This window comes from Trichoderma harzianum (assembly GCF_003025095.1).
Source record: "Trichoderma harzianum CBS 226.95 unplaced genomic scaffold M431scaffold_16, whole genome shotgun sequence".
In the NCBI taxonomy this organism is placed as follows: domain Eukaryota; kingdom Fungi; phylum Ascomycota; class Sordariomycetes; order Hypocreales; family Hypocreaceae; genus Trichoderma; species Trichoderma harzianum.
In genome coordinates, this window is record NW_020209264.1 from 512,368 (window position 1) to 535,235 (window position 22,868).

The 22,868-nt window shown below is 45.5% G+C and overlaps 8 protein-coding genes across 8 annotated transcripts; 4 read left to right on the top strand and 4 right to left on the bottom strand.

Annotated features, from left to right (window-relative positions):
• Window positions 1-168: 168 nt before the first annotated feature.
• Window positions 169-4,868, top strand: M431DRAFT_96663 (hypothetical protein; the record flags this gene model as incomplete). The annotated part of the gene is made up of 4 exons (XM_024924849.1): window positions 169-927; window positions 1,014-3,068; window positions 3,354-3,609; window positions 3,925-4,868. The coding sequence occupies 4 exons, from the start codon at window positions 169-171 to the stop codon at window positions 4,866-4,868; spliced, it is 4,014 nt and encodes a 1,337-aa protein (XP_024769563.1).
• A 1,509-nt stretch (window positions 4,869-6,377) lies between these two features.
• On the top strand, window positions 6,378-8,396 carry M431DRAFT_499903 (hypothetical protein; the record flags this gene model as incomplete). The annotated part of the gene is made up of 8 exons (XM_024917855.1): window positions 6,378-6,523; window positions 6,577-6,722; window positions 6,778-6,924; window positions 6,973-7,034; window positions 7,088-7,726; window positions 7,788-7,918; window positions 7,970-8,209; window positions 8,267-8,396. 8 exons carry the CDS (start codon window positions 6,378-6,380, stop codon window positions 8,394-8,396), a joined length of 1,641 nt encoding a protein of 546 aa, XP_024769564.1.
• A 550-nt stretch (window positions 8,397-8,946) lies between these two features.
• Window positions 8,947-10,846, top strand: M431DRAFT_268432 (hypothetical protein). Its single transcript, XM_024913926.1, has one exon. It carries the CDS (start codon window positions 8,972-8,974, stop codon window positions 10,814-10,816), a length of 1,845 nt encoding a protein of 614 aa, XP_024769565.1. The 5' UTR covers window positions 8,947-8,971; the 3' UTR covers window positions 10,817-10,846.
• Window positions 10,847-10,876: 30 nt separating this feature from the next.
• Window positions 10,877-11,591, bottom strand: M431DRAFT_9734 (hypothetical protein; the record flags this gene model as incomplete). Its single annotated transcript, XM_024924921.1, has 3 exons — window positions 10,877-11,323; window positions 11,387-11,458; window positions 11,514-11,591. The coding sequence occupies 3 exons, from the start codon at window positions 11,589-11,591 to the stop codon at window positions 10,877-10,879; spliced, it is 597 nt and encodes a 198-aa protein (XP_024769566.1).
• Window positions 11,592-12,854: 1,263 nt separating this feature from the next.
• Window positions 12,855-14,404, bottom strand: M431DRAFT_152973 (hypothetical protein). The gene is made up of 3 exons (XM_024912864.1): window positions 14,085-14,404; window positions 13,676-14,025; window positions 12,855-13,603 (listed from the first exon to the last, which is right to left on the bottom strand). Exons 1-3 carry the CDS (start codon window positions 14,348-14,350, stop codon window positions 12,918-12,920), a joined length of 1,302 nt encoding a protein of 433 aa, XP_024769567.1. The 5' UTR covers window positions 14,351-14,404; the 3' UTR covers window positions 12,855-12,917.
• A 1,562-nt stretch (window positions 14,405-15,966) lies between these two features.
• Window positions 15,967-17,457, bottom strand: M431DRAFT_96844 (hypothetical protein; the record flags this gene model as incomplete). The annotated part of the gene is made up of 5 exons (XM_024924876.1): window positions 15,967-16,061; window positions 16,113-16,367; window positions 16,441-16,516; window positions 16,569-17,109; window positions 17,162-17,457. 5 exons carry the CDS (start codon window positions 17,455-17,457, stop codon window positions 15,967-15,969), a joined length of 1,263 nt encoding a protein of 420 aa, XP_024769568.1.
• Window positions 17,458-17,884: 427 nt separating this feature from the next.
• M431DRAFT_512656 (hypothetical protein) lies at window positions 17,885-19,153 on the bottom strand. Its single transcript, XM_024919884.1, has one exon. The coding sequence runs from the start codon at window positions 19,091-19,093 to the stop codon at window positions 18,023-18,025; it is 1,071 nt and encodes a 356-aa protein (XP_024769569.1). The 5' UTR covers window positions 19,094-19,153; the 3' UTR covers window positions 17,885-18,022.
• Window positions 19,154-19,943: 790 nt separating this feature from the next.
• On the top strand, window positions 19,944-21,399 carry M431DRAFT_524377 (hypothetical protein; the record flags this gene model as incomplete). The annotated part of the gene is made up of 6 exons (XM_024920572.1): window positions 19,944-20,119; window positions 20,170-20,498; window positions 20,553-20,756; window positions 20,813-20,931; window positions 20,979-21,107; window positions 21,208-21,399. 6 exons carry the CDS (start codon window positions 19,944-19,946, stop codon window positions 21,397-21,399), a joined length of 1,149 nt encoding a protein of 382 aa, XP_024769570.1.
• Window positions 21,400-22,868: the final 1,469 nt, after the last annotated feature.

Sequence of the window (22,868 nt, forward strand, 5' to 3'; positions counted from 1 at the left end):
TCCCTGCAGTGTTGCCTACAAGCTTTCGTGTCTCCGCGATAAAATGCTTTGGTTAAAATGTAGGATAAATAGGTACAGCCCCAGAAATTATGCGAAATAATTTATGATTCCCATTCTTATACTGTAAGAGGGCCCAGGGGCATTATATCAGCACTCACCGTTGCCGAGATGGCTCAACAAACACGAGGCGTCGTTCTTAATCAAGTCAACGTAAATGATACACGCGATGGTAGACCAGATGTCGACATCATTGCCGTTCACGGCCTGGACACAAGGTCACCCGACACGTGGACATGGCGATCCAAAGACCGAAACAAGCCTGACGTGAATTGGCTTGTCGACCGTGATATGCTTCCACACAAGATGAAAAGAGTTCGAATCTTCACTTGCAATTGGCCAGCCGACTTATTTCAAGAGTCAGACTCAATTCCTTGGACAGTCGGAGAATTTGCTAGGCGTCTACTGGCTGGAATCCACAATATAAGACTTCCCTTGGCAGCAGATGGTCGGGATAGAGACCGGCCAATTGTTTTTATCGCGTCGTGCCTTGGAGGTATCATTTTAATGGAAGCTCTTATAATGGCTAACAATCCACAAAGCGACTATATTTCTATCAGAAAAGCTACGCGTGGTATCATCTTTCTTGCTACACCATTCAGAGGAACTGCGTTTCAAGATATAGCCTCATGGGCAGATCCGTTGCTGAAAACATGGGCCTCGCTTGGAAACCGATCGGTGACACAGCTACTCGAAAGTGTAAAGGGATCTAACTTCTATCTTGAAGAACTTGTGCGCAGCTTCACTCGGCTATGCCAGGATACATGCGACCCTTGCAAAGTCCACACTTTCTATGAAACACGTGGGACGGTTCTTCCGGGAAAGTTTTTGCCGTCTTATTTCCTTACCTTTTTTGACCAATCGAAGCCTGTACGTAGGTAAACTGGCTATACAACCGTTTTCCTTTACAATATTCCCAATAGCCTGGGACATTGAAATGGGCTAACACCTGGTAGCTGGTCAATAGCGCCTCGGCAACTCTGGATATCGATTCAAACCCACTGCCGCTCGAACGACGTCATGTAATGATGAACAAATTCTCTGGGCCTGATGATCTTGACTACATTACTGTTGTTGGAAGGCTCGAGGCACTTCTTCAACTAGTTCGAGATAGACCACCGCGGCAGGCGGATATTTGGATCCACCACAAGCACTATACAGCAGATAGGCTCCAGATTGAAAGACTCTCTGGTGACAGGTTGCCGATGGAGCAGTGCTATATCAACCTTGTTATTGTGGCGCGGCCAGGAGAAAAGGCATATAAGCCAACTTCAGCTCAGTCCTTTCCATTTTCACTACTCGCCCGACAGAAAGCTGAAGCTGCAGATGATGTAAGTGAAAGAAAGAGTCGGGTTGATTTGTCAACACTCTTCAATGCACGCAAAGATGAAGATGGCGGCGTGGTCAATCCCAGAAGAGTCTTCATCCGAGGATCCGCGGGAGTGGGGAAAACTACACTGTGCAAAAAGATTATCCATGAGTTTTATCAAGGCACATGGAGCGACTGGAATAAGATCTTTGATCGCATCCTTTGGGTGCCTTTACGGAATTTGAAGTTGAAAGAAAGAACGAGACCAGGATACAACTATGAATGTCTCTTCAGCGACGAGTATTTCTCATTGCCAGAGAGCAAGCCGGAGCTGGCTCAAGAACTGTCTAAAGCATTAGTGGCCGATAATAGCAGGACTCTCTTTCTACTTGATGGTCTGGACGAGGTGTCACAGTATTTGAGAGGCGAAGATGCAATGTCCCTCTTCCTCGAAGACCTTCTGAAACAAGCAAACGTTATTATTACGTCTCGGCCGTCAATCAATTTCCAGCCCAAAATAGACCTGGAATTAGAGACGATCGGATTCGATCCAAAGCAGGTGAAAGAATACCTCTACGCTGACCCAGACACAAAGCCGAAAGTTAACGAGATTGAGACTTTCCTTCGAGACCATTGGCTGCTTCAGAGTCTCGTGCGAATCCCAATTCAGCTGGATGCACTCTGTTACGCTTGGAATGACATCAGCGCCGGGGTATCCTTGGACACTATGACCGATATCTACCATGCCATCGAGCAAAGGCTATGGAGGAAGGATATCGTGCGACTGGAGCGAATCTCAGGCAGGGTCCAATCGCCTCTTCCTACGGAGATAAACAATCGAATCAAATCCGAGGCTGAGATTCTGCAGTTTCTTGCCTTCAGTGGAATGTATAGTGACGTAATATATTTCACCGCCGCACATCGAGACAAGATAGTTCAGGTATTCTCTTCAGTTGGGTTACTACTGGACGAAACACTTGGACGACTTTCTTTCCTACGCACATCTGATTCGTCATCCAAAATCAAGGACAGAAGTTATCACTTTCTTCATTTGACCTTTCAAGAGTATTTTGCGGCAAAATATTTTGTTCAGAGCTGGACAAATAGAGAGGATTTATGCATATTAGAACTTGATAACCACCAAAAGAGAGCTAATGTTATAAAAGTTGATCCCAACAGTTTCCTGCGAGAAAGAAAATACGACGCACGATTTGACATCTTTTGGCGCTTTGTTGCAGGTTTGCTCCACACAGAATACGATGAAGACCAGCTGTGCCGCTTCTTCTTAACGATCGAGGACCAGCCACGCGACCTCTTGGGTCCAGTACATCAGCGATTGACCATGCATTGCTTGAGTGAAGTGGTACCGTCGGATGAGATGAGACTGTTTGTTCCTTTGAGGAAAGAGCTGGAAGATCAACTGTCTCAATGGTTGGAATTCGAATGTAACTTCCGAGAGACGTCACGACTGGCCAGTGAAATTGAGTTTCCAGAACGCAGCTTGAACAGTGTCTTACTACGAGCATCTGAAGATGTAAAGATAAAAGTTATAAAATCGCTAGAAAGGCGGTCACAGTTGCCACAGGGTACAATAGAGCTGATAACTGACTGGTTGAAGGGCAATCCTTCGCGGCTCTTAACATCTACTACGCTTGAGATGCTCTGGTCACATAATTATTTGCCACCCCAGTCACTCAAAGTTGTGGTAAAATGGTTATATGACGACAATTATGAGATCGCAAGAAAAGCGGCAACGCTGCTTGATATCCAACGGACTGTACCTGAGTATATCTGTATGGCTATAATAGCACATATCGAGAACCAACAACGCAGCGCTTATCGATGGTTATTATTTACCGCGATTAAGTATAAATTGCCTAGGAACATCCTCGAGACTCTAGCAGCGCAACTTGAGGATCAAGATCCACTTGTTCGACGAAAAGCCTTGGCCAAGCTTGGGGGGTCACTCCCTGAAAATATTCTAAAGGCCGTAGCAGCACAGCTGAAAGACCAAGATCCTGAGATTCGATTATTCGCTTTGAGGGCGCTTAGAAGTCCAAAATCCCCCCCAGATGATATACAGGTCGCAATAGCGGCACACCTGCAAGACGAAGATAAAAATATACAGAATGAGGCATGCAGAATACTCAAACATCTACCAGTTTACTCAAAGAACTGCCCACAGGCTATAGCAACCTGGCTAGTAACTCAGGATGAGGATATTAAGAAAGTTCGGTCACTGCGTTCAAACAAACGACTAGCCCTTTCCGATGCGATAGCAGCGCAGCTGGAAAATGAAAACCAAGATCATCAATTTACAGCAATGCAACTGCTCGGTGCTGAAGATGAACTAACTGATGATACTTTAAATGCTGTAGCAGCGCAGCTTCAGAATCAAGATGAAGATATTAAGGATATCGCCATACGGATTCTTTTACGCTATACGTATACCTTCCCAGAACAGTCCACAATACCAAGAGATCTCTTCAAGATTGCATCAGAACAACTCGAGAGCCAAGACAACGACGTAAAAATACAGGCATTACGTACTCTGGCAGTTCTTCGATGCCAACAAGGAATTCCTGGCGAAATTCTTTATAAGCTTGCCATGAAGTGCAAAGACGAAGATAAAGATGTTAGGGAGGCAATACTACAACTATTCCCGCAGTATTTGGTACCAGATGCTATCTTAGATTTCATCGTAAGCCAATTTAAGGATCAAGATCCGGATATTAGGTACTACACTCTCTTTGCTCTGAAAGATCACCCAGGGCTGTCTACAAACATCCTCAACCAAATAGCAGAACAACTGGAAGATCAGGATGAACAAGTTCGAAGCATGGCAGCATCTACACTTGGAAACCAGTCAGAATTATCTCATGAGCTCCTTAAAGCTCTGGCATTACGACTGGAGGATAAAGATGTTAATGTTAGAATCTCCGCAACAGAGGCGCTCTGCCGTCGGTCCTTACCTGAAGACATTATTGAAGCGATAGCAGGACGTCTTACAGATAAGATGCGAAGTGTTCAAAGGATGGCGTTAAGAGCCCTCCAAGCGCAGTTGACTTTACCGGCGAGGATCCTTGAAGCCGTAACGCAAAAAATTAATCTTGAAGATGAATACATTATGAGGGAGGCGGTTCGAGTACCCGGAATTCATTCGACGCTACCTGAAAACGCAGTTCAAGCTATGACGGCATGGCTAGAACATAAAGATGAGGATTTTAAACAGATAATGGTGGAAGCTCTTCGAAAGCAACCGAAATTGCCTGCTACTATTCTACAAACAACAGCCTTATATCGAGGCTTACTTGCAAGAAGCTTTGAGGCGCATGTCAGCTGCTATGTTATGGATGGAATCTCTTATATCGACATGCCAGGGGATCTTGGAAAAGTTCGTTTGGAAGGCCAGCTAAATGGATTCATGGACGCAGTCGCGGAAACTCAAAGGGAAGTCGAAATCCCGCCTCAGCTTGAACATGTACATAGATATAGCACTTAGACCGATGGAGCGCATATGTCTCGGGCCGCCCTGGAGAATTGCCAGCACCTTTCTGTTTGCGACCAATTCCAATGTTGGATCATCGCAGGCTGTCAAGGACTTACAAGTGCAAATCCGTGGAGAATTGACGTCAAAATAGCATCACGGCAGAGAAATCAGATGACTCGTCTACTGCGTTTACCAAATGTGGCATCATTGATCATTTTAATACACACATCATATTGGGCAGTTCCAAGATAGTGAGACTTTGCACAGAAACAAGAATGTAGCATACTTATATCAGTGCTACTCAAAACGACTTGCCCTGATGCCAAGTTCAACCCTTGATAGTTGTAAAATACATATACTCATCATTTAAATGCTAAAGTAAAATATTACAACTCAGCAATGTGTCCTTATGAAGCACATCTCGTAGATCAAGTCAGATCGTCAGTAAAGCTGTATTCGTCCTCGTACAATTATTACTTAGACTAAATAACATCATCATGTAACCAATGTCAAATGTCTTGTCGTATGAAGAAAGGGAAGGCACCGCAATCTACAAAGATAGCATAAAAGAATGAGATCGAAAATGTGGGTCAAATTCGCCTGTGATATTCTCTATATAGGCAGGCAATGCAGAGGCTTTCTAAGACGTCGGCATATTTTTTAAGAGGAAACTCTGTGAAGTCAGGGAAGATCACGAGAATTCGACAAATAATTTGTCCTTTGGAAATCTCAAAACATGTTTTTCCACTAGCCTATATTGTTAACGGTATAGCCCCAATTGAGACCGTTTTCACAACCATACATGCCCCTTGGGGACCATGAATGGATGACGCGCTATAGCTGACTTAGATCATACAAATAATCCACTATACTAGGAATTGCATGTCAGCCGGCATTTCAGTCCAGTTCCCTCGGCAAAGTCAGAGTATAAGCTTAATCCAAGCCACTAACGCGTAATGCGAAACTCCGAAGGACTTTGGAATCAACATCCCACCGGATGGCTCCATGGGCAATCCGTCAGCACAAGATACCCAGCTAACTATTGTCCACTTTTTCTGATATGAAGACTTTCACGGAAGTCTGTGGGAGAACAGTCTATGAACAATTTCATTTAATCTGCAAACGCGCGCGTAACACGCAACTGGAACCATATCCCACCGGATGGCTAATTGCATGATCTGCATCAGCTTTAAACCAGTCCTATGGGTCTACTTCAGCATTACGGTGAGGATAACCTTGCCGATACTATACTCTTTCCTTCCTTTCCTTTCTTTTCCAGTACGAGTAAAGAATCCACAGTTGTCTATCCACAGTTGCCTAAGGGGTGATGTCTTGTCCGACTATAAGAACGACCTACTTCTCCTTCTCTACGACTTGGATTCCATTCTGCTTTACCCTATCAAGTGGTTTCCCAGTTTCTGAGACTTAAAACCAAGCATATTTCATCAGTTCTTCTCTAAATTCTATCTTCTCAACAGAGAGACAATCTCAATGGCGAAGAATTTGGTTGTTGCCACACTTATGTGGCTCGCTTCGGCCCATCCACATGAACCCCGAGGCACTGCCAAACTTCCCAGTCCCCTCAAAATCATTGATGATTCTATTGAGGCTCTTGGTGGCCAAAATGTTCTCCGTGGACTGAAAGGGGTTATATACGAATCGGCAGAGTATGTATTCGCCGCCTATTACTTGATATGTCAACATGCTAATACCTAGAAAGCATCTTCCATACCAGCACTTTAATGCAAAACTACAAGCTATTCACGACCGATCGCTATATTGTCAACTTGGGTTCTCAGAACCTGTCATTCTCTTTCTCCGAAGATGCTTTTCAACACAGGATTGACAGGGTTTTTCAGCACTCAGGTTAGTAACTATTTCACAACTCCCTATGTTTTGGCCAAGACTAATGCTCTGGAAGACTACTTCTTCTTCGCCAATCCAACTCTCCCGCCCGGTCACTTCTCACTTGTCATGCAAAACGGAACGGAAAACGGGTATGCTTGCTACATCGATGGAAACAATAATGCATTCATTGCACCTGATCAAGTTGCTGGTTATGCCGACTGTAAGTAACTTTACGGATATAACAAGGCTATTCACTAACCCTCTACAGCTGCACTTACAGAGTATCTGTTATTCCAGGCCAACAAGTTTTCCCCCAAACTTCTCCTAGATGTTTGTTACGCACCCTTCAGGTATCATTTCTGCCGTGACTAATCAGAGAATAGATCCGAAGCCATAAGCTTGCCACACAGATTGTGGAGTTGAACAGAGTTGAGAATCTTGCCGTCCACGACTTCGACCTTGATATCACCGTAATCTTCGATGCTTATACACATTACCCGAAAATTATAAGATCATTTGAAGATCATGCGATATTTGGAAATACCACACAGGATCTCGAACTCTCAAACTATGCTGAGGTTTCGGGCATTCAGTTTCCCCATCGTCGAATGGTGTTATACAATGGAAGCGCAATTCTTGAAGACACAACCGTATCGCGAGTTTCCGTAAACCCGACATTCTCCCCAGGCTTTTTCGATGGTCTCGCAGCGAACGAAACCGAAACTCGCTCAGCTCCCCCAAAGAGAATTGCTGGGTATACACATGCGGAAATTGGAGAATACTGGTACAACACTTTCTGGGGAGGCGAGTACACGGGGACATACAACAACCTGAGTGTCGTTCAGCCAGCCGCTGATCTGCCCCGCGTTCACAAGTTGTTGTTCTTGGACCAGACAAATTTGGAGCAGCTTGTGCTTGAGTTTGATGATTCTATCATTGTTTTCGAAGCACCTCCCCACCAGACTGATTTGGTGATCCAATGGGTCAACGAGACGCTAAAGAGGCCTATCACCCATTTTTGGGTAGGTTGTTGCAATCACATACCGTTAACAGAGACAATTCCTAACCAAGATATATATATAGCCTTCGCATCATCACCATGACCACAACTACGAAGTTCGCAAATATGTTGAGTTGGGTGCAAAAATTATTGTTCCCGAAGTCTCTGCGCCTTACTGGAAACAAATCCCGAATGCCAAGTTGATAACTTTCAAGTATGTACTTGCCAGCTTTTTATATACAATATTTATTAATTCGGTGTGCAGCGAAAACAAGCCTTACATCCACTCGGACGGTAAAATGCAAGCTCGCTTCTTGTGGAGGCCCGAGGCCGCTCACTCGGTTGATTGGACCTATTCCGTCATCACAACTGCTTGTCCGTCAGCTAACAGCACGATCTTGACTTATGTTGCCGATGCCTGGTCCACAGCCTTTCCGTACGATAGTGCATTCGCTAGAAGTTGGCTGGTACAAGCCAGTGCCGACGGATTGAGTCGCAATGCTTTGTATGCAGAGGCCCTCAATTTCCCCTTCCAATAGATTGAAGCTGACGTTTTCTATAGGGCAGTTCCAGCACACGGCCAACCGACGCCGTTGGTAGAACTTATTGATGCATTGGCATTCGATTACCCCGACCTTAAGACGACTGATTTCAAGACGGGAGGAAACATCTGCCTAAAAGCTCATTATTGATAGCCTCATATAGCCTCATACAGGCTGGCCCATAGTATCGGCGCAGCTATGGACGGCGCAATTGGAGTGGCAAAGGCATAGAGGATTACACACTAATGATGCGTGTATCTAGTTTCAGGTTAATAGCTAGATTATAAACATGCAGGCTGATAGAAATGGATTCGCTATATCTCTAACGCGATGCCCTGTATTTTTATTCGGGAACTTGCTAACCAAGCACCCCAGGCCGCACAGCTTATAGCCTTCTGCGTGCCAAGTTTCGCAGCGAATGAGCAGATATCACTAGATGTTGTGCAGAATTGAGATATATATAGCATATCTTCTATGATAATGATGGAGACTATGGACATTTTGACCATCAATAAGGGCATCGATCACCAATTGCAAATGCGAAGAAACTTGGTATCGACATATGCATAGCCACAACTTTATAGTCAGTCTGCTCCTAACCCTTGTCTAGGCTGCAAGCGAAATCCGCCTAGTTAAGGAGGGGTTTTTGTAAAATCCTGGCCCTCACAGCATCATCATATTTCGTGCAATTGAACAAGAAAGACGACAAGCCCATAACGTTGTCCATGATGGACAACGGAATTCAAAAGACTGTCGTCGATTACCAGTATGACCCTCTAAAGGATGGCGCATCAATCCGACTGCTGTATCTACATCCGGACTCATTTCGTCAGCTACCTATTAAGGTCTCCCTCCAGGAATTTCCAATCAATGCGTGTCCGAGTTTTATGGCGCTGTCTTATACATGGGCGACTGAAGAAGGAGTCGCCTCTCTGTCCCGTGAATTACTCTGTAACGGTGCTTCCCTCAAGATAACCGAAAACTGCGAGGCTGCGCTGAAAAGGCTGCGACGACCGACGGAAGACCAAGTCCTTTGGGTTGACGCAGTCTGTATCGATCAATCTAATATTGGGGAAAGGAGTCTCCAGATTGGCTTGATGCGTCAGATCTACAGCCAGGCATCCTGGGTGGCCCTGTGGGTGGGCGAGTCATCTTCGGTTGTTGACGAAGAAACCGGTAAACCACTTTCGGACCTCGGCATGGACTATATTCACGACTTTGCCGTTGAGATTGCGGAAAGAAAAAATTCGGGCCAGGATCCTTGTGAAGGGCCACTCTATCAAGAGTTCATCAAAGATCGACAGGCGTTCCAGCATTTTAATAGCGAAGTCTTCACGCCTCGAGTGCGCGGCTTATGGGACGTATTCCACCGTAAGTGGTGGGACAGGCTATGGGTTATCCAAGAGGTCGCCCTATCAAAGGAGCCTACACTCGTCTGCGGCGGCAAGGCAGAGACCTTCCACAACCTCAAGATTGTCATTGAGGCCCTCATTAGTTCAGAGCAGCCTGTCGAAGTGATGGAGTTTAACACGCTATTCATCGCATCTACCTTTCATCAGTTTCATGTACGTCATATGATTGAAACTGGCGGAATGGGCCAGATATCGACTCCCGGGGCCAAGGCACTCCGAATCCTAAATGCCACTCGGAACGCCAAAGCTTCGGATCCGCGAGACAAGATATATGGCATCCTTGGCTTCTTTGGTGCCCCGGCAAAGGACCCCGAAAACATATTTCCAGAGCCAGATTATAAAAAGACAGCTGCTGAGCTGTATGCAGATGTATCGCGAGCCATAATCATCAATACCGGAAAGTTGGACGTCTTGAGCTCGTGTTATGGCTTCATTAAGTCGAGTGTGCCTAACCTACCGTCATGGGCGGTTTCTTGGAACGACACTCCGCTGAAATATTTTGATGATGAAATTTTCGATGCAGCAGGTGCTTCCTCCGTTATTTATGAAGACTCTGACGACAAATTGCTCTTGCGGATTAAAGGCAACAAAGTTGACTCCGTGAAAGTCACAGGCCAGTTGCCTGACTCTATAGGGTATAGTAACGGGGCCTACATCGAGTTATGGCGCTACTGGTGGAAATTTGTGTCAGATCTAAAGACATACCCAACTGGAGACACTGTTTCGGATGCATTTCAAGATACACTCTGCTGGGGTTCCACTCTCCACTATCACAGAGCATCATTGGAGGAATACAAGGAGACCTTTAAGGCCTGGCTTAAGGTTTTGACAGGATCGGACGACACTGATACTGCTGCCAAAAACATCTTTGATAGCAAAGAGCCATACAAGTACGCTCATAGAGCCAGTTCAATCACCTGGGGGCGCAACATGGGAATAACGGATAAAGGGTATCTAGCCATGGTGCCCATAACGACCAAAGTAGGAGATGAAATCGTGATTTTTGAAGGAGCCAAACTACCCTTTGTCGTACGAACTGAGGGTGGCAAATCCAAGCTTGGGGGGCCTTGTTACATACGCGGCATGATGGATGGAGAGTTTTTTACCAAGCAAGGCACACAAGCGACAGACGAACTAGAATGGTTCACATTACAGTAATGAATTTTCTATATACAAGCGTATATACAAGCGCAGGACATAAATCAGCGCTTCAATCTTTTATGCAAGCTCAAACACGACAGTGTCCACAGCAAGATCAGTGTTGATGGTTGGGCCTTCGCCAATGGGCTCAATGGCAAGAGCCTCAATAAGAACGGAAGTAGCAGGGGTGCCACTAGTTTCGATGTGATACGGGCCGAATCCATCCTCAAGGGTGTGGAAAACATAGAGGTCTTGCTCTCCTCCGGACAGAGTAGTCTGAATCTCCACAGTGGTGTTCAGTTGGAGCTCGCTGTCGTAGAAGATAAGATCAACGTCGAAGGCAGCCTTGGTAATCTTTTGTGTTCCTTGAACTGTGAACTTGAGCTTTCCGTTGCTGTTGTAGACAACGTTGGAGCCAGAGGTAGACCACGAGGGATAAGGGCGAGTTTCCTCTTCAGTTGGGCAGTTGGGAGTCGCCGTGCTGTTCAGAATGCCGACTCCGCCACCACCAGTAATGAGGAAGCCCTGAATTTCGACAATTAGCTCATGAATAGATGCAGCGAGCGGTTGTCAGTGTTGGCAACTTACGTTATAGGCTGTCTTCTGGTTCAAAGCAGTCTGACCACACTGTTTGTTGTTGGAGACGGCAATATCGTCAAACTATGGAAATTTAGCCATCTTATTCCTAGAAGTTACATGTACATCCGCGACTCACGTTCAAAGTGACTGTGGCAGCAGAAACACCCAGAGCGGCGGCGGCAGCGGCCAGCATGACACGAGACAGAACAGCCATTGTGAATGTTATTGGAGTCGCAAACGTTGGAGTATCTGTGAGATTGAGTTGTTGAACTGTTGAGTAATTTTGTTCATCAAGAGAGAGAGCATCGTTTTATAGAAGTTTTCTATCAACAAGCTTTCTCTCAGCTTCAACATCTTCTTCTTGGATCGGCACAATATACAATCCGATGCATCAATGTGGAGTCCGATTCATGCAAGGGGTCTTTTTCTTAAAGAAGCAATGATCTGTTGCTGTCTTACTGTATTTCTCTTCAATTATGCTACGGAATAGAATGAACAAATGCTAATCCTAGCAACTATAGGTGAGAGTGGCAATAGGTATACCAATGACAAATAGTTCCTCCGCATACAACCTTTTCCCTCACCTTTTGATCGGATTAATTACCCCCTAAGGAATGGCTGGCAGGAGAGGAGATGGTTGACAGTAGCATGGGCGTCAGTCGTGTCAGCTTAACGCCAGGGGACCCCATTCCTCCATGGAAACGGAGAAATAAGACACAGGCCAACTCCACTAGGCAGCTTACTTTTGCAGTTTTCAGCTACGTTGATGCCATTTCCGACGGATATGCAAGTATAAGGTTAATATTAATGTTTTTGACATCCTATTGTGGGCCGAGGCGCCTAGAGGTACGTTTTCTATTTGTTTAATTGTGGCTAACTGATTGACAACTGCGCTTTTTGTGTTTGGGCTGAATAGTTTGGGAAGCTTCTCATTCAGCTTTTCCGAGTTGCGCTGTTTCTTTAAATGCGCTGCACTGTCATATACATTAAGTAAAACAAACCGTGGTGCGTGAGGCTAGGGATGTCCGAAGTTGTACTCAAATATGCAGGTCAATTAGGCTCCGTTCGGACTGGGGTCACTTTGACAGAACACTTACCGTATTGAGTAGCCGATTGTAACTGCTACCCTTGCGATCCAAGACTATACTTCTTCAATCTATTACGCCTGCTATTAGAAGGTGGTACTAATAGGTGTCAAGTTCCGGCGACGTGTTCCGCCGCCCACCTCACCGCACTTCTTGAAGGTTAACTTTTCTCGTATCAACGAGGTTGAATCTGGTATACAATACGCCATATTCTCGGACCTAGAGTTGCACCGATTGAAGCACGCGATAGAGCTTCTCTTGATGCAAAGTCCCAAAGACTCAATTGTGGGCTTTTCAGGGTTATAGCTGTTAAAGAAAGGCCACTTTCTTCTTTGGTGAACAAATTTTTCAATGCAAAGGGGAGAAAAGACTATAACCGAAGCAAATCAGTTGCAAGATGTTCTATAGCTGCTAAAAAGGTATACCAAAAGTCAGTTCTATTTCGTTCTAATCCACTACTGTACTGCACCCAGGAAAGGATGCCTCAAAAGATCTAGTGCTGATGGACGCTCCTCGGGATCGATCTTCATTAATAAGTTCATAAATGAAACGAAAGCCTCTCTTAGGCTCTGGCCCATACCAGTTGTGATAGTTTCAGACATTAAGCCAGGACCCTCCAAGGGTTCTGCGTCTTTGATACGCCCCTCGTCGTCAAACAGATCACGTACTAGATCCTGGTTCCCCTTCTCAAGTAGCTTCTTGGGGAACGGCCCGAAGAAGTCAATGATCTCAATCAGGTGCTCTCTGGTCTCGTAATGTCCGTCCGGGGGAACTCCGCCATCAAACATTCGAACAGCGCGAAAAACCTCAAGCAGCACGGCACCAAAGTTCCACCAATCTGTGGAGGCGTCCCAAGGAGCTCCAATAATGACCTCGGGAGCGCGAAGAAGTACTGGTTGGATGACCTCAGTAAGGTGCTTCGTAGTCCAGCTAGAGACTCCCCAATCTCCCAAAGTAATATCAAAGTCAGCTGAATACTTGGCTTTATAGTCAAAGTAGAACCAGCGAAGCGGCTGAGACGGGACTGGGCGATATTCCGTCTCTTCACGATCCTGTTGTGGGACGGGGATTTCTTTGAGATAGCCAGATTCAATAAATGAGTAATCACGGAACTTTACAAAGATATTGTTCGGTTTGATGTCTATTTGAGAAATTTGATAAGCTTTGACAGAAGCCATGAGGCTGATGGTGCATGCTAGGGTACCACTCATACCTGTATGAATAACGTCATGATCATGGGCGTACCATAGCGCAAGGACAAGTTGAATTGCAAATCTGAGCATGATCTCGTATGGGATCTTGCCATCAAGGGGAAACCAAGTACCAAAGCTGCGAAGGGTTTCACCCATAAGTTCAAAGATGAAGCATACGTGGGTGCCGTTGGGGCCTTGATGCTCAAAATCATCTATCAGGTGGCAGACATAAGGATAGCCTGGATGCTCGCGACTTCCATCGCGAAGACATCTCAAGATTTCCCTTTCAAATGTGTCGGTCCCATGGCCGTAGCAATCAGCTCTCAACACCTTGAGTGCGCGGTACACATTTGATGCATCGCCATCGACGCTGCAATTGAGAATGTCAGCCCACGGTGTAAAGGATGTATCATGCAACTGTTCACTCACGTAGCTTGTAAGTCTTTGACCAGCCAGACTGTCGAATACCGACCGTAGCCAATCTTATTGAGAACCTTGTATCTGTCGTTGAAAATGTCACCGATATATACGGGATGAAACCCGCCCGGTCGGTATGCAGCTTTGCCCTCTTCTTCATCTTCAGACGTAGCATCAGGCTGAAGTGCGGAATCTTCTGCGAGTTCCACTACCTTTTCAGGCTCTTCAATACTTTCGAGGCCATTGGTTTCTTCATATTCAACCACAAGCTCAGGCATAGATACGATCTTGGACGCTAAAGCATCTGAAGGTGCTTCATCTGGATTGTCAGCCATGTTTATGCATGTCAATTGTCAAGGAATCTTGTGCCAGTTCGGCCTGTATATGTAGGGAATTGCTCCCGGCGTTGGATTGATGGCAGTGATGACATGCCGGCAGCCTTGAACTTGAGACTAATCCGACCAACACCATCACCGGATAGCGAATAGCAATTCCAAGTGTAAAACAATCACCAGGGTTAGTCGGCTTTCAGCCCCCAAGTTCCAAGCCCCCAGGTTGTATCGATTCCTGCCGCGCGGCAGTTTCGGTGGATACTTTTCTTTTTCGCTTTTTTTCTTTCTTCTCGCAGCGCTTACAGCAATCAACACAAAGCGTACGCATTTTATCACCCGGGCGGTAGCATTATCTGTCTGATACGTACTAACCATCAACGTTACATGCGGCAGCTTTAACAGCGGGAACAAGAGTCTTTGGCGAGCTTAGTTCCGCAACTAACAATGCTGCTCAAAATGCAGTAACAGGTCTGTAGAATTTTAATAGACTTTTCCTGGTTTATATTACCTTCAATTATATCAGATTTCGTATTTTTCATGACTTCCGTGGTATTTGCCGTTCAAACCCAAGATTTGTGTGGCAGAGCATTGCGTATAGTTGAATGTGCGCACATTACAGGAAAAATAGTATTTGATACATAGTTTGTGTTCCTTTCGTTTTACTCCTTCTTTTTTTTCTTTTGCTGACTTTAATTCTCTGAGGATAGGGGCCTTAATTGCTTTCCCCCTCTAATCTAGCTTTGTCTCTCGTATCTTCTGAAAGCGTCTCATCACAGTTGAGCAGAGAGTGGAGTGTCCCTCTCCTACGGCTATAATTTTTGGGGGATGTTTCGCCGGAACCCTCTGTGCCCATGGCATCTCAAACCATATCAGTAACCCTAAGACAAATCGCGTTTTATAAATCTCTGGGGATATTTCTAAATCTTGAGGATTCGATACACCTCGGGAGCGCCGTATTGGTGCGGTTTACTACGAAATCGGCCGCCCACTTAGTGTACTGTCGGCGGCGAGATTGACCGCAGCTAGCGGAGAGTTACTGAGCTTGGGCTAACAAACTGAGAGTCTGCAAAAGGCCGGCATCGCGTGCGTGCGGGTTAGTTTGCGGGCTAGCGCAGGTTGTCGGCTCGACTGTCGGGCGACCAAGATCCCGTTGCTAGGCCTGTACCTAGATGCAGCTGGCAGCTTAGAACTTTCATGGCGTTTTGCAGCAACCGGTTGAGCATGCGCCGAGCTCTTCTACTATTGAACTTTGTGCTGGACTAACAAAAATCAACTTCTCAGACTCCTTTCACTGTTGTAGGTATATGACTTCGTAAAGAAGGGTATATAACTATATCATTTAGTAGGAATTGAGAGTTGCGTATAAGTTCCGATAGCTTTTATGGTGCGTCTACACTGTATGAGCCAATATTTTTAACAACTTTTTGACACATGCCCTGTATTTGAACTAATAATATTATTATCTAGAAACAATGATCTGGCTATCTTGGAACAGTCTATTATGAAAGAAAAGTCTAATATTCTAATTTGAGCACTATAGCCCGACTCCAAAGTCCCGATCCTCATGCCCGGTCCCAGTAGTTGCCAATCTCTCTCAAGTCTTGAATAAGAGCCGGTGGGTTATCAAGTCCTGGGAAGTGACCTCCGAATTCATGATCTAAGAAACGTCAGATTCGCATTCCTAGGCTGAATAAAAAGACAAACTCACTGTTATACATGACCAAGTTTCCAACCTTTGCTACCAGTGCTTGAGGCCAAAACGCAACGTTATACTGGAAAGCACTGAATAGAAGAGGTGCATCCGTTTTAGCCTTGGTATACACAGACTTGAATCCGTTCGGGTTCTGAAAGTAAACGTATACAGAAGAGAGGAAGGACCGTGTGAGGTAGTAAAGTGACGTAGATAGTAAGATTTGGTTGTGGTTCAGAACCGAGGGAGCTGTTCCCGCTTTCGGATCGGACCCTATCCCCTCTATCAGTGCTCAATTCTTCAGAAACATCAAATTGACAACACCTTAGTATTAAAGTCGACTTACAAGATATGAACTTTTCGCCCATCCACGCCAGCTGTCCAATTGGGTTATCCTGAAGCGCAAGTCCGATCGTATTGGGCTGTCTCAATGTCAATAAAGTCAAATGACGTTTTTGCTTTGGAAAGGGTTACCTTGGTCGCTTGTTCAGAAAAATATGCGTTTCCAGTGGTTGACCAGGTTACAAAGTTCTGTTCCTCTGACTGCTCCAATTTCGAAAGCGTAATATTCTCTGCCGCCAATTGATCTGGGGGGAGTGGAAAAAACGGTAGGAAGGCAAAGTGTGCGGCGCGTGTTGACGAATTAAAGTTATCGTAGAGACTGTACGCTGGTCCGGCGCCAAAATCGGTTCCAAAGGTTGCGAATGTCTCATAGCCCAAAACTTTGGTCATCAGGGTGTTGAAGACGCGTGCCGTATCGTCAACGGTCCAATTCGCCGGCGGGGCCGATGAGAAAGCGAATCCTGGCATCGACGGTACAATAACGTGAAACGAAATAGGTTTACCGGTTGAAGTGGTTGCTTTCTGCGTCAAATTGTTTATCACTGGCAAAAACTCCAGAAACGATCCCGGCCAGCCATGGTTAAGTAGAAGCGGAATCGCTTCTGCGTCGTGAGACTTTTCGTGGATAAAATGGATTGACAAATTCTCGATATCGGCCGTATAATGATGATACCTGAATGAGTCGTTAGGCTGTAAAACGAAGGCTCTGATATTGTGTCACTTACTTATTCAACTTGGCTTCTTCTTTGTGCCAGTCAAAGTCAACAGTCCATTCTCTCTGCAGACTTTTAACAACGTCAAGACCAATGCCAGCCGATGATCCAACCCCCGGATACTCCTCTTTGTCTGGAAGCTTTGTGTCCTTGATAAGTTCAAGCATTCGAGGAACTCCTCTCGAGAGATTGATAGAGAAGGGCCTCAAGTCAAAATGGTTGGCATGCTCAATAGGAGTAGCAAGGGAGATGGATACCAGAGCACTGAGCCCCGCCAGGTTCAGAGTAAGCGCGCGTGAAGAGACCATGTTGAGTCGTAATATTTTCTTTCTCCTTGTTTTGACCGTGTTTGCCAATCGAAGAAGGGATTTCGGTTGCTGACTTGGCCTTTATATGTTGTCTAAGACTATTCAACGACTTCAACTTTGTGATGCATCTTTTAACTCCGAAAACCTGAACGTCATCCACGTCCATTCAGCCATGTTAAAGAAGTTTCCACTTATCCAACTATCCAAAGCCATCATGTTATGCATTCCCCCTGAGAGTCGACTTCTCGCGCTAGCCCGCGCCCGCATCAATCGTGATATCTCTCAACCGTGAGCTAGACCGCAACGAAAATGTTTAGTTAGAGCTCGGCAAACTGAAACAAGTAATCAACAAATACCTAATTGATATCGCGCTGTCCGTTGCAATCATTCTTGCCTCTGATTATGGAACCTCATGAGAATGGAATTACCACACTTTAATTTATAATTCATGCTGACAAACAATAAGCTCGGAATTACAATTTTCTCTCCGGTGCCAACATTAGTTGTTCGATTTCGTACTAAAGATCAGTCTATTGCCTACTACAAAACCAGCAACCACTGTTGATTAATGTAGCTTCCTCCCTAGGATGCCTGTTTGTGCCTTCGACTTAGTTTCATCGGAAATATCCTCCATCCATAGCGTCCGAACACTACGGTGAGTATAATCCATATAGGAACCAAGTGTAGCCCATGCTTGTGATGGGTCCGCCACATGAACCCTCCAGTTGGTACCCATTGGTGATCCTTCTACGCCAAAGTTATGCCATGCCCTGACGGTCACCTTTCGCTCATCTGCAGAAACAATGATTCCGATATCTGTAGGGCAGCGCAAACAGGAGTTGTATATCCAATTGCCGGGGAATCGGAAAGCAAAGGCAATCCCATCTTCGATTAGGGTCATCTCTTTAAATAAAGTCAATTCTTCAAGCTCAGTCATCTTGTGGCGCAGTTGCAGACGTTCCGCATCCCATTTCTTTCGCATGCGAGAGGATGCGAGTCCACTAGACGTTAGGCCCAGGTGTGGGCACACCGGCATATGAAATGTTCCGTTTTCTGGGAAAAGCGGAAGTGTTGTACTGGTATCATTGCTAATATTCCACTCTTCACGTAGAATAAATTGTTTCGTGATGATATTAGGCTCTGCTGTATAAGAATCTGTAAGTGGATTCAGCAATGATATCCTGGTATCCGTATAAGGCTTCATTAATGCTCCAAGGTATTGTTGATGTTTGCATAGCCGGGAGAGCTTTAATGCAAATTGTATGTGATGGTGGTGGATAGAATACATTTCTGTACCGATTCCTCGAGAAATGTCAGCCTGGCATGGAATCAACTGCTGTCTATATAGGGTTGCTGGTACGTCCGAGGTATTGATAAGATGCAGTTTGCAGCATTTGGGACAAGCCCAGTAATCGGGCAGAGTGTAAGCCAACCCTGCCCAGAATCCAACTCTATCGCTAGAGGAGAGCCGCGAGATCTCACTATCCCAGTCATGATATGTACTATGTCGAAATGCTTTACAGGTGTGTGAAAGAAGAAATTTATCATGTAGAGCTAGGTGTTTAAGGATGAGAAGAAAAATGTCGGGGGACAATTGGAAAATAGCGGCATTGGGGTCCATTTGACTATGGCCCATGTGATGGTGATTGCATTTGCGATGTACACTATATAATTAGTGCATGGATTTTGGGACACTGTAAACATGTTTGGAGATTAGCGAAGAATTTTTGGAATCGCTGAAGGGGGATTGGCCCTTTTTATATTTTATGAAAGCTACGTAACTATGCGCAAATGGCGTTCTCCCACATCCCATCCATTTCAGATCCCGTCACCTGGAAGAGGGTGTATGACACCAAGCAATTGCTTATATAAAATTTGATGCAACTAAAAAAAAAATAGGTAGATCAAAGGGCTTATATTAGGAAATTATTATATCGTGATTACTTGAGCTGCCGCATCCTCAAACACTGAAGTCGCAGTCGGCAGCCAATACTGGCATAGTATTCGCTCTGTATATTTCTCTTCACGGATCATTTTGGATGAAGCATTGATGAATGCCCCTAATTTGCCCTGCAAATTGACAATAATTATATTTTCGGGGGCCTATGATTCATTATTAGCGACGCCGGCTTACAGCGTCGAGAGAATGTTGTCAGTTACCTTTCCTCGTAAACTGGTAGTTGAGGTTAGGGTGATTGAGGGCAGGTTAGTCGAAGCAAGGACCTGACTTTCAAGATTACTGTGTCAATTGTTGCCGTAATCCTCTGCAGCGATATTTTCCGCGTCGTTTCCCGGCTCTATCAGCAATATTATAAGCCAGATTGCCCGATTAATCGCACGATGCCAACATTTCTGCAATCACCAGGCCGGGGGTTGGACCAATCAAAATCTAGGAAGTTCTCATGCGACCGGCCAGCCAACAGCAACACACTGAGATATTTTCTTTCAAGTTGTGTAGTGCATCTTCATATCGATTCGCCGTAAAAATGATTGACCGTTTTCAATACAACATCGGCGTTCCTGCAGAAGATTTGGCCAAGTATTGCCACGGAGGCTACCATCCAGTTCATCTCAACGACCTACTATGTGACGGACGATACCGAATTCTTGATAAGCTTGGCTTCGGGTCATTTTCTACCGTCTGGCTTGCTCGGGATGAGGTGTAAGCAGTATCTTCTCCGTTAGGCTGATTCCCGCTTACGGATCGACTAGAAAGGAAATATATGTTTCTATAAAAATTGTAGTCGCAGAACAGTCGCACAATCACAACGGCGAGTTGCAAATCCTGCAGACCATCACACGAACCGGCGACACTACCCATCCAGGCCACAAACATGTGTCTCATCTTATAGACTCTTTCTACCATGAAGGGCCAAATGGGCGCCACCTCTGTATGGTCCTTGAGCTACTGGGTCCTAAGATATCTTCAGTTGTCAATAGAAGGCCAAACTACCGCCTGGACGGTAGACTTGCTCGTCGAATCTCTTCACAGCTCCTTTTGGGAGTAGACTATATCCGTTCATGTGGCGTGACACACGGAGGTAGGCCTAGAATGAACTCACCTTGTTCCTTCTCTCGTTAACCGTCATTATTAGATATACACTTGGGCAACGTGTTGTTTCGAGTCTCTGGTCTCAACAGGATACCAACTTTTGACGACTCTCGAATAGGAAAGGTGTCAAGGAAGGATGGGGCACCGAGTGAAAAAGGTGTTCCGGAATACCTGGTAGAGCCTGTGGAATATAAGTTTGACAAAAGCGAGATTCTCGATGAAATTCAGCTTGTTGACTTTGGCGAGTGTTTGTCTCCCCTCACATGATGGAGTCAACTGTATATTAACTACTGTTGGGTCTAGCGTTCCTCATCGGCAATCCACCTAAATCAATATGTACGCCTACGTCTCTCCACCCGCCTGAGCTGGTATTCAGGCACCCCTTGACAGAAGTAGTTGACATCTGGAACCTTGGATGCACGGTAAGGATAGACAAGCTATATTTGTACACTAACTAATGACATCAAAGACATATGAGCTTGTCACTGGGCGCACGCTATTCGAAGCATGGATGGATGATCGCGAGCTGGTACCGCAGTTTCAGAAGGTGCTTGGTGGTGTCCCTGATCAATGGATCCAGGACGCTCTAAAAACTGGAGTCCTTACAGAGGAACCAAACAATTAGTCCTCATAATGTAACTCAAGACCTAGCTAACTCTAGAAAAGGCTCGGCTGCAGACGGCTTTCTATCCCTCGAGGAGGATATACAAGCGTCATACGCTAATGGCTATGACAAAGAGACACTCGATCTTGATGAAGAGGATCTCACGACATTAGGAAGCTATCTTCGCAGGATGTGCATAGTCGAGCCAACCCAACGAGCGAATTTGACAGAATTGATGTCACATCCATGGGTTCAGGTAGACAAAGGAACCCAAAAAGAACAGTGAGGGGAAGCCTAGAGGCACTGCTCATTTAGCTGTAACTCGCGGCAAGACCAGCGCCAATCGCCAGTTGAAACAGCGGGAATGGCAACCAGGCATTAAGGTCGCATAAGACACGACCAACTGTAAGGCTCGTCACATGCAGCCTCTTGCAGAACACACGCCCAACAGCCCTGAGGGGCGAATTTCACAGCTGTTCAAGGACATGAACCTATGCGCAATAAGCAGGGTACTACAGCGGACTTTTCGGGCCTCGGACGGTGGATCAGGAGGACAATACTCCGTCTGCCGCGGTTTTGTATCCATGTTATTGCCGAGGAGTGACATTTACGTATCGATTATCCCAATCAAACAGTTTCTTGCACATTAGAGAGAGATACGTGTCATTTATACTACCAATTGATCATGTGTGGAAGATATTACTGCTATACTTGGAAGCTATCTTCGGAGGATACTACTGGACTTATTAAAGGAGCGAAATTGATAGAGCTAATGCCATACATATGGTCCAAGTGGATAAAGGGATCGGAAATGAAAAGAGAAAGAAGAATGATCGGCATCAACTCCGTATATCCACCGGTTGCGCGTATTTTGTTAGCTTCAAGGCTTTGATACCTTCCTTCACCGCTTTATACTATAATTATCTCATGGTCCGACCCGTGGCTCTTATTTCCTGGATTTAGCTTGATATTTTTTCTCCGTAGCCTTCAAGGGTTCATCGGGAAGCATACAATTACTCCACTCTATACACGGGTTCACGGGATGGAGCGGATGACCCCGGCACCCCTTTCTTAAATTCCATGGGAAAATGGAGGAAGCCGCTGCGGCAATGCAGAAGGGAACTCTGCCGCAGTCGATCCACGGCTCACATCCTTCCGACCCCGCAAATATTGCAGCCCCTAGGTACGAACGGTCCACGATGAAACATCGTCTTCACTTGGAGGAGAGGACACATAAAGCCCTTTCTCCCGCAATGAGGCAATTGACCTCGGGATCGGCATTCTAACAAATGTTCTGGAGACATATTCGGATACATCCTCGGAACACGACTCCGTGACACGGAGTCGGCATTCATCGCGTTATGATCGCGAGGCCATCAGAGCGATTTAACCGGATGCCATCATCGGCTTCGTAGTGGCGAATGAGTCGGCCGAGATAGAACTAGCATTTTGACGAGGCTTGAGCAAAATCGATGAAATAGTTGTCAAATATTATACCTACCCGAGTTGACTACATGTATGTAAGCGGTCACTTATAGAGAGAGACAGGGGCATAAGTGGCCGCTTAGTCAATACGCGGAGTAGCATGTTTTATACTTCATTGGACTTGATGGTCTGTATAAGATCATTAAATGCTTTTGCATTACATCTTCAAATTAGAGAAAACTCCAACAACAGTGGAAAACATATCCCTACGGACACTAGTTTCTACTTTCTGTAATGATCTCAAGCCTAGTATACGCAAAGTATTTAAAA